This window comes from Brassica oleracea, chromosome C8, assembly GCF_000695525.1.
Source record: "Brassica oleracea var. oleracea cultivar TO1000 chromosome C8, BOL, whole genome shotgun sequence".
Classification (NCBI taxonomy): domain Eukaryota; kingdom Viridiplantae; phylum Streptophyta; class Magnoliopsida; order Brassicales; family Brassicaceae; genus Brassica; species Brassica oleracea.
In genome coordinates, this window is record NC_027755.1 from 32707503 (window position 1) to 32723448 (window position 15946).

The 15946-nt window shown below is 39.0% G+C and overlaps 1 protein-coding gene and 1 pseudogene across 1 annotated transcript; one reads left to right on the top strand and one right to left on the bottom strand.

The window, feature by feature from the left end:
- Window positions 1–689: 689 nt before the first annotated feature.
- LOC106309214 lies at window positions 690–2246 on the top strand (annotated as a pseudogene).
- Window positions 2247–2394: 148 nt separating this feature from the next.
- Window positions 2395–15018, bottom strand: LOC106308150 (BEACH domain-containing protein lvsC-like). The gene is made up of 30 exons (XM_013745284.1): window positions 13291–15018; window positions 12419–13188; window positions 11655–12332; window positions 11391–11525; window positions 11116–11220; window positions 10859–10972; window positions 10690–10766; window positions 10492–10573; window positions 10080–10406; window positions 9401–10005; window positions 9007–9091; window positions 8726–8920; window positions 8093–8641; window positions 7860–8003; window positions 7281–7730; window positions 6490–6626; window positions 6341–6410; window positions 6175–6258; window positions 6047–6103; window positions 5889–5957; window positions 5730–5816; window positions 5530–5646; window positions 5320–5454; window positions 5117–5201; window positions 4763–4883; window positions 4586–4682; window positions 4062–4509; window positions 2856–3565; window positions 2650–2772; window positions 2395–2562 (listed from the first exon to the last, which is right to left on the bottom strand). Exons 1-30 carry the CDS (start codon window positions 15011–15013, stop codon window positions 2515–2517), a joined length of 8427 nt encoding a protein of 2808 aa, XP_013600738.1. The 5' UTR covers window positions 15014–15018; the 3' UTR covers window positions 2395–2514.
- Between the last annotated feature and the right edge of the window lie 928 nt (window positions 15019–15946).

Sequence of the window (15946 nt, forward strand, 5' to 3'; positions counted from 1 at the left end):
CTATTTCCTTACCAATTAACGCTCTAATAAATCATATTCTCTCTTTTACTTTACTTTACTGTAATTTTGTTAAATATATTTATTAAAGTCATTTTATGCTTATTTTATCAATGTGTAATATGTTTTAATACGTTTAGTGTTTTTAAGTTATATCATCTTTATACACTAGCTTTAAAATCTAGTCAGAATCAAATTTGAATACTTTTGTCATCAGTAGTTGGTAATTTGGTACTATCATCTTTCTAAAATGGAGAAGAAGGTTCTTATTGCCGACAAAATCATCAATGATAATAAATAATTTCATAACACAAAGATAATTTTTACTTTACTAAAATGAAAATAACGACAAATAAAATATTTTAATAGTCCTTCAAAATCTACAAAAGTTAAATCATTATATTAAAAACACAGAAATTTTTAAAATTTAAACTTAACCACCCCCAAATTAGTAACCACTAGTAGGCGAAGATGAGGCTTTATTCCTTTATTTAAAAGCCCATTATAATAAGGAAGAAGAGGCTGCACGTGCACACACGGGTCACGTGTCACTCACTTCCTCACCTTCAGATGATTTCTATTGGGCATGTCTTAAGCCCAAACTTCATAAGCCGGTAAAACCAACGACGAACTTAAAAAAACTCCGCCGTAGATTCTCAAGATCGGATCTTTTGCGCTAGACAGAGGCAGAGATGCAGAGGAACGTGTCGAGCAGCAACACTTACAATTATGGAGACGCACACTACTGGGACGCTCGTTACGTGCAAGACGCGCTATCCTTCGACTGGTACCAACGCTATTGGAGTATTAATGTTAATGGTTAAGGTTTCCTTTGGCCTAACCACTCTGGTTTAGCTTCCATTTACTAAACCGGATGTATATATATGAGTGTCGATACAGTTGTAAAGCTTAACTTGAGCTAAACACTCTTTTCACAGAATAACAAACTTTCTATCATTTTGATTCTCAACTTGTAATAAACACTACTCTTCTCTTCGTCCTTTCGTCAGAAGCTTCGTCCCTGATTCTTCAAAAGTCCTCATGGTTGGCTGTGGCAATTCTCGTAAACTACTCTCACTTTCTTGACCTTTAGAACATTCCAAGTTGAAACTTTTTTTAACTGTTTTGTGCAGTTATGTCAGAGGATATGGTCAAGGACGGGTACGAGGATATAATGAACGTTGACATATCTTCAGTTGCTATTGAGATGATGCGAACCAAACATGCTTCTGTTCCTCAGCTTAAATGTACAACACTTTACATCTCTAGTTTCTGTTGCTTTTTTTTTTTTTTTGAAAAATTATGTAAAGGAAGAAGCTTTTATTGATACCCAACAGATATGCAAATGGATGTTAGAGATATGAGCTGCTTTGAATACGAGTATTTTGACAATGTCATTGATAAAGGTCAGTGCTTTAGTTCCTCTGCTCTGTTTCTTTTTTTTGTTCTGGTGGAGAAAGCTTAGTGGTGTGGTTCTTTTCTGTTCAGGAACACTTGATTCATTGATGGTACGGAGTGTATCTTGAATCTTCTCATTTTTTACATGTCTCCATGTTTAAAACTTCTTCTTTTGTGGCCGTGTGTGTGTGCTTCCAGTGTGGGGATGATGCTCCTCTAAGCGCTACGAGAATGTTGGGTGAAGTTAGCAGGTTTTCTAGTTAGTTAGCACCACCTAGTGTCATGGATCCTCATATTGATTGCCATTATTGAACATATATTAATGAACCAACAAAACTCTTTTCTTTTTTTCATTTATACAGGCTGATTAAACCTGGAGGGACCTATTTCTTGGTATGTAACTTTCACTTGCATTCCCATCATCACTTGGAAACCTTAAACACTGACTTGTGTGTAATGTTAGATAACCTACGGTGATCCCAAAGTGAGAATGCATCATCTGACTCCTTCTGCATACAACTGGAACATCTCCTTATATATACTACGTAATAAGCTTCCACTTCTTTTGCAAGAGTATGAAACTGCATTCTTTGCTTGAGCCCTTTTCATCCCGTTGCAGCAAGACCAGGGTTTAAAAAGCCAGGAAACAGTAGTAGCTCCTCAGCCAAACCGTGTCTGGAAGCTATACCTTTGACAAGTGAAGGAATGTTGCCACCTGACTATGTTCTGGAGGATCCTGATTCCCATTTTATTTACATATGCAACAAGAAGGTTGGAGAAGTAGCTCAAATACACCCTCATACCCATTAATGGAGAGGAGCATGTTTTGTAGTGGATGGTGTGGAGGCTAAAAAAAAACACAATGCAAAATTGTGCACCGAGTGTTGTCTTTTTGATCTGATCTTCAACCATCTGTTGTTGTATGTTGTATGTGTCTGTGTGATCTATATATATCCCAATTGAATGACAGGTCTGGGCCAGAATTGCTCAGTCAACTCTAAAGTTTATACTCTCTTTTTATACGAATAAAAACATATTTTCAAATTTCAACTCTAAACTTTATTTATTTCATCACAAACAACAAACAGAATCTTATGAAAAAAAAGGTCGGTTGCATTTTCATTCAGAGCCAAGCTTCAGCTTCTGATCCACCACCTTTGAGCTTAGCTACAAGCAGTTTGAAAGAAAAGTAGCTGCTGATTTAAAAACCAGCTTACTAGTATCAAAAAATGGTAGCCATTAACGAAAACTTACAGAAGGATTGGTGAAGATTATCAACTGTTTATCCTCAGTGGAAACTAAGAGGTTAGTGTTGTCTGTGTTCAGAGCCACAGCTGTTACATCCTGGCCTTCACCAAGCTTCATCACATGGAATGCCTACAGAAGATGAAACATCTTGTTTTTGTCAAGCAAACATATCATTCAAGAACCATCTAAAGCGTTTGAATAGTATATAGTACCTTGAGAGTGTATAAGTTGAGGAAGCAAACTGAAGGAGATGGGATGTTCAGGGTCTCAAATTCATTGGTTCCACTTGATGAATCTTCTTCAACAGTGTCGGAGAATGAGCTCACGCTAATCACAGCACTTTGGCCGTCTATGGATAGTTCCATGCAGCTTATGGTACATGAGGAAGGAAGCTTTGCTTTGGCAATGAGAGCTCCGTTAATGGTGAACGTGCTGATAGAGTTATCTGATCTACTCCAAACAACGATAACACCATCAGAAGAAACACAAAGAGCATGTGCCTTGACGCCAACAAGCCTTCTTATTAGTCGACCATTCCTTATAGAATGCAATAACACATCAGATGATAACTCAGAGGACGATACAACTATCCCTTGTTCTGAGCTAACACAGCAACAAATAATTTCTCTTAAGTGGCCATGGAGCACTTGTATTGGCCCTTCAATGCGACGCTTCTTGGTGTTGCTTGTGGAGGAAGGTACTGTATCAGAGCTTTTGTTCTGTTCTGACTCACTTGTCTGAGAATTGACTCCCTTGTGAAGTCTCCACAGTAAAAGAGTTGTGTCTCGTGAACCTGTCACAAGGAAGTTGCTATCTGAAGACAATGCTAGACATGTTACAGGACCACAGTGACCAAAAGCTGTTTCTAGTGTTTTTGCTCCATCGGATGAGACTAGCTTGATGCTGTTATCCACATGTCCACCTAATCAACAAACATGCTATCAATAATCAAACCTGAACATCGATCATAATAGGGCTAGGATTTTGAACCGATCCGAACAAAAATATTCGGTTAGGAGTTAGGTTCGATTCGGTAAGGCTTTTTAAAAAGTTTGGTTTTCGGTTCGGTACGGTTAGGCAATCGGTTACTTTGGTTGTCTATAAAAACAAAACAAAAATTATAACCGGACCTTGCCAAAAAAACCCGAAGCGAGCTAACCAAATTTCAAATTAAACTAACCAAATTTTTAACCGAAATAAACCTATTTATCCAAAATCTTAACAAAATTAAACCAAAATATAACCGAAATCAAAAATTTCGGTAGGATTTTCAAGAACCAAATACCGAACCAAACCAAACCAAACTTTATTCGGATTAATTTGGTATGATTTATGTTGAACCAAACTATAGAACCAAACTACCCGAACTACCTGACCCCGCAGGCATAGATCATATCCTTTAGTTAAAACCTGCATACCTGTTATAACTTCTCCATCGCTTGTAATAGTAGTGACTGATGAACTTCGGATTCCTAATGAAGCAAATGCTTGTGCTTGAGGGTAATCTGAATCACCCTTGAACATGCGTGTTATTGCCCCTCCAGCCTTCCCGTGATGAAAGATGAAAGGAGCATTGTTGCCATCAGGTGTATTAGGTTGCCACTTGTGATGTGCAATATGTGCTGCAGGCACGTTCATGTCAACGACCACAACACTATCAGAAGTGGCTTTGATGGCTGAAGCAGGTAAGTTGCAGTGTTCTGGAGTTGGAACATGATATGGTTTTATCTCTTTTGGGTTCCTAAAGATGGTCTGCATATGAAGGACATCTTTTAAAGGCATTCTTTTGATGTGAGGCATAGTCAATAGCTGAGATGGTGTTTGTCCAAAAGAAGCTATCTTGTCCTGAGTAGCACGTTGTTGTACCTTCATCAAAGATCCAACATGCAAGTCATGTAAACAGAGTAACTTCAATAGTATTGGTGCAACAAAGATGACTTACAGGATCCTTGATCTTATCAATATCAACAGTCCCCTCGTATGTAGTGTAGAAGAAAACATTATTCGCCTGTGTAGCTTCTTTACCACGTTGCTTATACCTAAATGAATAAGTTGATAAGAGAAGTGTAAGAGATTTTTTACTTGAAAGTTTAAACTCAGCATAACGGAGGAAACCTACCCGAAAATGAGATCAATCCATTCATGCAAATGTGCAGAGACATGCTCGCTCTCTAGAGCCATTCGTTGCTTGTGTACAAAGTCTATAGGGTTCTTAGCCCAAGGAGGAAGTTTTACAGAACCTGATGAATCAAGAACAACATCAGAAAAAAAGAAATGTTCAATAAATTGTTAGGCTCTAATTAGGCGTTTTATAAGGAATTATTGTTTAGTTGGACGGCTAGACCATTTTTAATGCTTAAACCGATATTTTAAAAAATCATTATAGAAAAATTGCTTCTTTTAGAACACTACTTTCAGGAGTAATGTTTTGCTGGTACAAGGAAGTGTGCACATGAAAAAAAAAAACTCATACCGAGCTTTTCTGCCAATTGTGTTGTACCAAAGTTGATCAAGTTCTCGTTGGTCAACACCTCAGGAAGGTAAAACAATTCTGGAACCTACAAAAAATAGAGGTGTCATGAAAAGAAGATGAAAGTGATTAAAGATTTTTAGCAAAAAAAAAAAAAGTGATTAAAGATGTTTGGTTTGGTGCTTTTGGGAAGAACTAAATCTTACCAGCTCCTTGACATTACTCATATCTTGGAGAACTCCTTTCCAAGTGGCTGCAATGTCTGAAAACATTCGGTCTGGACCTTGTTGTTGAACTGAAAGGGTCGTAAAAGATTCCACTCTTGCTAGATAATACAACACCTACCACATGAGATTAAAAACATAATAAACCATCTGCATGGACCATCATAATGTACCACAGAGAAGATAACCTACTGCTCCAGCATTAGAGTAATGTGAATCATAATGGAATTTGGGGATGATTGGATCTTCAAAGTTTGAATACTGTTCTTGAAACTTCTTCAGCCGCTCCGGGTTCAGTGCACCAATTGGCTGAACATATACATAATCACATTACAGACAATTATCTATTTAAATGCACCAAAGTCATAGAGCCAAACTACAAGTAATACCACCTTAGAAAGATCTCTGTAGCTAGATTGATTTGAAAGGTCCAGAACTTCTGATACATAGTCAGACAGGATCCATGGGAAGACAGGATACTGCAAATACATACATAGTTATATTGAGCTAACAAAAACGTAGATGATACTAACACTAGCACGAGATTTTACCTGAGTGATGTCATTATAACTACGTCCAGCTAATGTGTTGAGCTGCATTAAGTACTCAAAGTTGCTGATCTGCAAGCAGAAAGTGTTACTTCAGATGTTACTATTGAGGAAAATGAAATAGCTAGCATGCTGTGAGTGAATGATATGCTTTGTTTTACCTCCCATCTAGCCCATCGTTCCATTAACTGAGTTCTTCTCAAAAGCTGTTCTGGCCTCTAAAACAGAAACCATTTATGTAAGCTTTGCAGCACAAAGAGAAACTTTAAGGTGGACAAAAAACTCAAACCTGAGTTGTCAAGTATATATGGTTTAAATGAGGAGGCCTTGCTTGAACAAGAGTCTTATATGCATCTCTTCTTCCCTCAGTGTTCTATAGTGTTCATCAGCGTTCAGATAGAAACTTGAAAGAGATAAAAATATAATGTAACAGAGAGTGTTTCTTTTTCAGATACCCCAAAATCAAATAAGAAGTTTGAACGGTCGACCATGAATATTTCAAGAGCACTCTTTCTCAGTTGATATCTGTGTATTAGCAAATAGATCAACCAGAGTTTCTATAACACATAACAAAAAGAGACAAAAACTGATGATGAAACTTTACCTTCTGCTATAAATCTGATGAAGAGAAGACATTAGCCAACTACGATCTCTTTCTTGGTTTCCTGAGCCATCTGACTTACCGTCCGCATGTTGGCCTTCACTGATGTCAACAAGAAAATTTATCCTCCTTGTTGTAATCTGACATAGGCAGAAGACAACCATTAGAAACTACATAACATTTACAAGATCTGGTTTTTTATGTTCTGTTTTGTTCCTTGTTCACTCAATATAACATTCATTGGTGTCGGCTACTTGGAGCATGGGGTTTCAATTTTTGGATTGGTTCCAGTTCAGCTTTTTTTTTTTTTTTTCGGTTCTATATGAAATTCGGTTTTGGTTCTTTCAGTTTTAGGTTCGGATAACAATGTTAATATCCAATAAAATTTTGGTCCAATTCGGTTTCAGTCGGTTTTAGTTTTTTGGATAATTCTGATAGTTCGAGTAAAATACAGATAATTCTGATAGTTCGAGTAAAATACAGATTTTCTTGATAAAATATTAGATAAAATATTAGATAATTTGAAAACATTTAAATATTTTAGACAATTGAGATAGTTTTTAATATTTTGGATAAAAATTATTTGGGTAATTCATATTTCTGGTAGTTCGGTTTATAATTAGTTTTTTGGTTTCAGTTCGATTTTAGTTTTTCGGTTCAGAGATCTAGGAACTGTTCGGGGATATTTGTGAACACCGTTTCGGTTCCGATTTGGTTTTTGGTTATCGGTTTATATGTCCATGCCTAGCTACTTGTTCAAAAGATTGAAAAAGGTAAAGTTAGTTCGAGCATACCTGAAAGGTTCCTTTCACAACCCTTAGTGGTCGGACCATAGAAGAGGAAAGTTCAAGAACAATCCTTTCATTAAGTTCCTTGAGAACTACTTCTCTAGAATCCTGAACCACATCCTGGTCACTCAATGGTCTAGGATCACTGATTCCAGTTGATAGTTGTATTGCATCCTCAAGTGAACCAGACATCCTCTCTTCATTTTTGTGTTCTCCAACATCTCCCTCTATTTCAAGATCATCTTCATCTCCATCATGTTCATCATCTTCATACATCATTATCTCCTTTGATATTGCTTCAGCAGCAAGAAACTGTACTGTTGATGGAGAACTCAAGTTGTCTGTCTGATCATTACAGTTTCTTGCTGCATCAAGATGATCAGTACCACAATAATTCCTCCTTAAACACTGTCTCATCCTCGAAGAACTTTCCATAGAATCCAGTTTCCAGAACACCTGCATATGTAATTTAGATTGATTTGAACTGATTTAGAACGGTTTAAACCGATTTGAGTCGTAGAAAATCCTTTTAGCTACGATCATTTGCTGAGTAAACCGATTTTTAGAACCATGATTGTGTCTTACTTGTTTAGGACTGCATAAATGTTCTCCAAAGGATCCAAAGAAGCATCTCATCTCTACCAAGTAACGTACTAGTTTTCTCCAGCCACGAACTCCCATGCATAAGCGGTTTCTCACTATATTATCATCTCGTATACGCCTGTCAATCTAGTGAGTAGTTCAACCAATAAAATGTAGATTAGAGTGTATCATCTCATCAAGAAAACAACAACGTGTGACAAGGAGAGAGAGCAAACCTCAGATCTCTGCATGTTCCGTGCTAAGGCAAAGCTAGCAACAAGCACAGCAATAAACTTGTAAGACAAGGCATTAAAGTCTTTCCCATAAACTGACTTTGTATCCACTGGCTGAAGACACTCCATCCACGCTACTCCCATGGCTTCAGAGTCATTCCATCTCTGTAAACGCTCCATATCACTGATAGTCCTCCTCTGCGAGGACGTGGCCATGGCAACAGCACTTAAGCCTCTCCCAGAACCAATCTTGGTATTGCGTTCAAGATCTCTTGCAGCAGCCAGAGCAGCCGCTTTTGCAGCAGCCTTATCTCTTGGTCTACCTGGTGTGTCATCTTTTGGAGCCTGCAAGGGTTTCTGGAAGCTGGAAAAGGTTTGAAGTTTTGTAGTCTTACGTTCAAGCAATGAAGTGTCTCTTCTAAGAGCTGGTGGCGCTGGTGGTGCAGGAGCTTCCCAACCAGCTGCTCCTGCGGCCACCATGGCTAGTGCCATTGCAGAAGGTGGAGATGCAAAAGCAGCTGCCCACTCTGGAGATATCATAGAGAGAGCAGCCTAGGGGTAACAAAGTAAACAACATCACAGTTTAGTAACACACAACAAACTTGGAATAAACCTTTGTGAACAGAGTTGTGTAACCTCAATGGGAAGTGCATCAGCAGCCAAAGCATGATCATCAACTAGAAGGGGGTTCACACCATCACCGGTGGAAAGTTCATGAATGCCAGCAAGAAGAGGTCTCCACCTTCTGAGAATTGCAACAAATGGCGGTAAAATAGCTTCTAGATAGTGCTTTCTTAGTGGCCTTTTGTCTCTACTGACAGCAAGCCATACCTGCAACAGAATTGGAATCAGAAAGTGAAAAAAAAAACACACAAAATAATACAAAGCATGTGAACCTTATTTAGGGGAGAACTAACCTCAGAATATAGAACACATGTAGTAACCAAGACTCTCTGCCTCTTTGAATCAGATATTGGCATGTTTAGAACCGGAGAGAGCACACTGGAGATTTGAAAAAACAGTCATTTTAGCTTATGTATATAATACTCTTTCCGTTTCAAGAATATAGTAGTTTTGATATTTTTATTTGTTTCACAAAAATAGTAGTTTTGTGTTTTCATGTAACTTTATAGTTTTTTTTCCCATATTAATTAAGACAATTACTACATATAATAATTTTAATTATGTATTAAAATAGGGTTATTTTTGATATCACAATTTTAATCTTAAAATGTGTGAAACTCCAAAACTACAATCTTCGTGGAATAGAGAAAGTATATAAAGAATATGAGCAAGCAGAAAAGATGTTACCTCCACAATAAAGCTGATGGTGAGAGCTGAGAACTGATATCTGATTGGACAGGATCTGGACACTGCACTCCACCAGAAGAACCGTCTTCAGAACTTAGATTTTTCATCAACAGACTATCTTCACCATGGTCTTCTTCCCTCAAAGACAAGAGCACCATCCTAAGCATGCATAAGAAAGGCTGATCACTATCCAGCAACTGGTAAAGCGCTGACATCCCTCCCATCCCAGTACCAGACCCTCCACCAACTCCTAGTCCACCTCCAAGTCCAGACTCATCTAGGAGCAAAGCTTGAAGCATGGATACTGATTTTTTAACCAGTGGAAGTTCTATCCAGTTTCCATTAGCATCTTTTTGTAAAGAAGATCTCCAAGCGTCCCAACCACTTCCACCACCACCAAAACAAGTTGGTTTTGGAGGGAGACCAACACCATACCATAATCTGCTCCTGTACTTCCAACTCTCAGCCAAGTCCATGGTACAGCTTCCATATGAAACAAAGGCGCAAGAAACTGATGCATAGGGCTCAGCTGCTGCTGCAGCAGCAAGACGCTCCATTACAGCTGTAGAAATCTGGCCACTTGGATCAGCCATTGAAGCAAGTATCTGAAGAATAAGTAAAATAACTTAGAGTGCTCTCAGCAGAGAATAATAAGTGGTTGAGAGGAGTTTCTACTTACATCTAAGTGAACCCCTCCTGAATCACTGGACACTGAAGCACGGCTACTAGAAACCTCTGAGGATTCTACTACCGTTGTCAATGTGCGTGAACTGTTGTTAATAGGATAAACAAGAGAAAGAGGAGATGGAGAAACATCGATGGCGTTAGCAGCACAGTTTTGCTTGCTTTGTAGTCGCAAATGGTCTTCAACAAGCATCAAAATCACAATTGTATTTTCAACAAGAAACACTGAAAGCTGAGCAGCATTGTCTACTCCAGCTTTTGCATCTTTTGGTGCTAGACTCTCTGCTGCAAAACCGGCAGATGCTGCAGCGATGACTTGAGTCTGTTGGTTGAATGAACAATGAATATCAATCACCCAGTAGCTAATATAAGCAAAGAAAAAAGGTTTAGGGTAAAACAGGAGTTACCTGAGCTTGTAGTTCTCTGGTGGCAAAGTCTAACAATCCACCTAGAAGCCTTCTTTTAAAAATTGGTAGTGATTCCTCACGCCTTCAAAAGGTATAGGTGAAGAAGAAGTTTAGCACAATCTCATATAAACATGTATCTCTCAGACTAAATTGGACCTTAACAACCTCACAACACAAAAGAGATGTACATGAACATACCTTATTCGTTTCTCTCCAGTGCTAGACCCACCAACAATAGAGAGCCACTCTGCACAATGAATTGTAGCCTCAATATCCTGTAAAAAGAAGGAGATGTAACAAATGAGCTTGAAAAACAAGGTGAAAAGATATTGATATGGTAGAGAATTAGAAAAAAAAAAAAAAAAACCTTCCAGCCATCCTTCTGGCGCATTGAATATTGCAACATTATGATCAAGAAGCTATGAATAAGATCTTCCACTTCAGCAGTACCGGGTGAAGCAGACTGTTTCCCTGCATCCTTCTGTGTGTACACACATTAGTCAGCATATTTAGAGAGCTATGCTGTAATAACTTGCCAGATAAAAATGCAATTGACCCCATCAAGCTAACATATATAGTTACATATAGCAAACCATGAAGAGAAACTTTAAAAGACAGTCATACCTCGTAGTTTGAGATCAAAATCTCCAAGATCCACTCAGGCCACTCTTCCATTTTTGTCAGACTGCCCCTATTTTCCGGATGAGTACAAGCCAAAAACAGAATATCCTGAAGTAGAAAGATTTGAGTTCAGAAAGAGACATTGAGCAAGTAAAACTAAATTTCTCATATCAGTAAATAAGAGATCAACAATGATACTAAAATCTAAGCTCAGATGACTCCAAGCACTTTCACGAAAGTGCATTTTGGTACATATTCTTTAACTATGACATGTATACCTGAAGTGCTCTATTTTGTAGAGCCTTAGATGCAAATGGTAGAGCACGCAGGAGGATTAACAGAAGCTGAGGGTGTTCAAATCGATGAACCGAATCATAAAACTTCAGGCCATCCTCAGTTGATGAAGCTTTAATCTACAAAAAAAAGAGCCAACATATGCAAATACAATTTAACCTCATAAAAAAACTGAGATAGTAAGTTTGGTAGCACTAATCACATTGTACGTGATCAAACAAATGAAAGAAGGAGAAAACATGTCATACCGAAGCTCCAAGCAAAGATTTATAGGCCTTGTCGGTCATCAGCCTGTTTGGAGCTGCTTGAAATGCTTTCAACAGAGCAAACAGAAGCAGTGAGACTTTATCATCAAACATTGTTCCATTCCCACTACCCATGAGGTTACTCATGACATCAGATTCAGCACCGAGTGAAAGTTTCAAGTGCCCTTGTGAAATCAAGGCACCTACCAATCTTATGATCCCAACCACTACCCGGTCACTATCATCAACATTGCTTCTCGCATTGTTCCTTGTGTTATTACTAAACAACAAGGCTTCAGAAACAGAGGATGTTCTGTCATCAGCATTCATGGTTTCTGAGATGGTAACTGAGTCACTTTCACAAGGAACTTTTTCTTGTTGAACTGAATCTGTTTCTTTCATATCATCATGACCATGAGTTTCTTGTGGAACTGAATCCAGCTGCTTCAACATACTAGGCTCATTGTCCTGATCATGTTCACTATTATCATTCTGCACGCTTGTTCCATCCTTAGCCACAGATTCTACAACATTGTCATCACCTGTTTTAGCTTCTCTCTGCAGCAGAACAAGAAGTGTTTCTATCCCACCAGATGTGATAAATGCCTCTGCAAATGTCTGAGCCTTTGCAGCATTAGGCTGTACAACCAACCTAAACATGAGAGTCAATACTCTTGCAACCTGAAATAGAGGTAACAACAGAACCATGTCAGTACCAAAAACATTCAAAAAGATCTGAGACATGACATCTACTACAAGTAAGTCACCTGATTTGGCTGTGGACTGTCAACTATAAAGCCCAGTAACCGATGAACATCAGCAGAAGCAAAGGAAGGAGAAGCTGCTCCCATTAAAAGCTCAATAATCACCAAAAGCTCATCAACCAAAGCATTAACTTCTCCCATATGACGCACATCCCCATCTAGAGAACAAGAGTTCACAGAGTCTTTCTCTTGAATCGTCCAGTAACATCTCCTACACCCATCTAAAAGTATCTGAATAGCATCAGCGTTTCTCATAGCTGTAGCTTCAGTAAACACCATATCTTGCAAGGATGACAAGAGCTTCTTCTGAAGTCTGTAACTGCACACACTCCATATCTTTAGATCCAATAGTAGTGTCCGGAAGAGCTGCACTTTGAGTGAATGATTGATCTTTTGAGATTGACAAACCGAAACAATGGAAGCAACTAGCTCCTCATCTTCTACTTTAAGAGATGAAAGTGAGTGAAGAAGGTAACCAAGGATGGTGGCAAGAATCTCAGGGCCTCGAGTACGAGAGAGCTCTTGATTGTTCCCAGGATGTTGGATAGCAAGTGAGATGATTCTAAAGATAGGTGCAGCAAGTGAGTATGTTGGTAAAGACAGTGGGAGATCTCTAGAAGATGGTTCCAAGCTATCTTTAACCACATTGCTAACGGTTAGAGGAAGCAAAGACATGGGTCCTCCATAAGCTAAGGCCCAGAAAGACTCCACTGCCTTCATTCTTGTTGCAACATGGACTTGTCCAATCACTTCAGCTGGTCGTCTTAAAGTACCTTAACAAAAAAAACAAAAACAAATAACAGATAGTTTTCAATACTATAGAACACTAAGCATTTCTCGGATATAAATATCTTAGTATAGACTAAATATGGTACCTGTAGCTCCAGACAGAGAAGCATCCGGACAAAACCTCCCATTAAGTAGACATGGGTGGTAAAGTAAGTGAATGTGTACTCCAAGCTCAGTATCCAAAAGACAGCTTTCATCTGCCGCAGTTCGGACATGGTCACTTGTAGCCAACCATGGAAGACCTGCCCCATTACCAAAACAAGGCAGAACATCACCACCTCTAGATGCCAATCTTGTCATTCTTTCAGGACCAATAGGTTCTTTAAAGATATAAAATGGTCCCATCTCAGCAAACAAAGCACACTGGCGACGACGACGGTGCTGTCTACCAGGAGTTGTAGGAGGAGGAGGAGGATTTGAACCAATGCAACACGAAGAAAGCGGTTTGGATATACGAGGGAACTCAAAGGGAAGAGTCTCATACAAGGAACCGTCGATATAGAGACGCAGTTCACTCTCTGAGTTACCTAAGAGTCCTTGGTTACATGTATGTTCAAGGCCAATGAAGTACCAACACTGAGGCTTAAAGGCATGAGTGAAATGCAATGAAGATTTACTTCCTTTCCCATTACTACTCTCAACTACTAAAAACTGTGCGTAGAAATAAGCTTCTATTCCTTGGTTATTATCAGGAGTCAAGAAGCTGAAGAGACGTGGCATATGACCAGTATCTTCACCAGTATGTACATTAGCAGGAGATGTGTTTCCTGACTTAGCCGCTGAAGCAGCAGCGATGGCAGCTGCAGCGGTTGAAGCGTTTAGCGTGTCAGCAAATGATTCAATATAAATCCAAGTTGCAAATGCATAGCCGTTAGTAAAAGGCCAACGAGTTTCTCCTGGACCAAGTAGCCCTGAGCTTTCACCAACGAACTCAAAACTAGACGCTGGTCCTCTTGATTCATTACCACTCATTGCCTTCTCCAAAGCATTCATCAATGGGCTTGAAAGAGATGTTTTAAGAATCTGAAGCCATCTATGCAAATCTTCCACGTTAAGTGAGTGTCCAGCTAAGTGTTGAATACATTGAAACAAAGGTGATGCGTTCCACTTCATTTTAGGGTCTTTGGAAAGTATCTCCTCGAGTGATCTCAAGAGAACACATAACAGCCCCGCCATTGAACACATAGCCCTGTTCCTCGTGCAAGAACGTAGAATCGCAAGCAATCCTCGGACCATGCGTGTCCTAGGGGACATGAAGCTAACACTGTCATTATCACAAGGAAGGCTAGGGATAAGCTCGCCGGATACAATGGCGGCACGAGAGTTCAACATGACACTAGGTGGGTTGCTATCTTCATCCTCCTCAAAGCTCTCTACACCACCCATGGTAGCGAGAAGAGAATCGATAACAAGGAAGGCAGTAGTCTCTGGATCCTCTCCAGGCTCGAACTTCTCAACACCGTTAACAAGATTCTTCAGTTTGTGTAAGCTTTCAGGTTTGCCCATGATGACTGAATCAACTAGATGCAACAGCTCTGGAGAAACGTTTTGCATTGTAGCCTTTGGCTTTGGTGATTGAGGCAGAGAATCTATACTCGTTGATTCCTCTCTTAGTGAAACTTGCTCGAAATGGTCGTCTTTGAGGACTGCATCAACTGAACTAATCGCTTGTAAACCTGCCTGAGAGTTTTCATCAGCAAGGAAACTAGGGTTCCCTATATCAAATGCATCTATTCTACTCTCAGGCTTGTCAGTAACATCGTGAACGTTTCCCTCTGAGAACTTCTTTTCTTCGTCTTCTTCTTCCATGCTTATCAACAACCTACCTAGAACGTTGGGAAAACAAAAGGTTAACAAGTAATGGGAAATGATCACTAAACGTGGGGAACACGGTAATCTAATAGTCGTAACGGTTACGGCATGTAACGTAAAAAACATATTAGGGTACACATGACAGGACAAAACGCCATGTGAAAAACAAGGGTTAACAAGTAATGGGGAATGGCCACAAAACGTGGGTAACACGGAACCTAATTTAACCTAATAGTCGTAGCGGTTACGGCATGTAACGTAAAAAAAAAACATATTTCACGTCCGACGACAAGACAAAACGCCATGTAACTGACGAGGTTTCACGTCCGACCACAAGAAATCTACTACATGAAAACAGAACACGAGATCTGGTCTAGACATGCAGATCTTTAAGGGAGGATCTGATTAAGAAAACGAATGGGAAGGAACTGAGATTATACGGCTCACCTAGAGTCGGAGAAAGAAACGGATCTAGTCGGCGATGAGAAGCAACGACGATGCGGGAGGAGTAGCGACGATCGGAGAATGGAGCGAGCGAGAAAGAGGGAGTGATGTTTGATTTAGCAATTTCGCAACACTTAAGATGGTAATTAATTTTTTCTTTCTTCCTCCTGCCTCTGCTCTTGACCAGTCAAGATGAGTGGTTAAATGGAAGTTTTGTAACGACACCGTTTCTGAAACATCCACTCAATGAATGAATAGTAGAGATTAAAGAAAAAGAGATTTCACTTAATATGAATAGTAGATATTAAATGGAGAATTCTAATTTAACCATAAATTTGATATCACTTTCTAAATTTAACTTAAAAGATATCTATTTACATAAATACTTTAAATTTGTGATGAAAGAGGCTATATTAACTCTAAATCATTTATAAATGTTTAAGATTCATTTCTAAAATATTTATATAATTTTATAAATCAAATCCC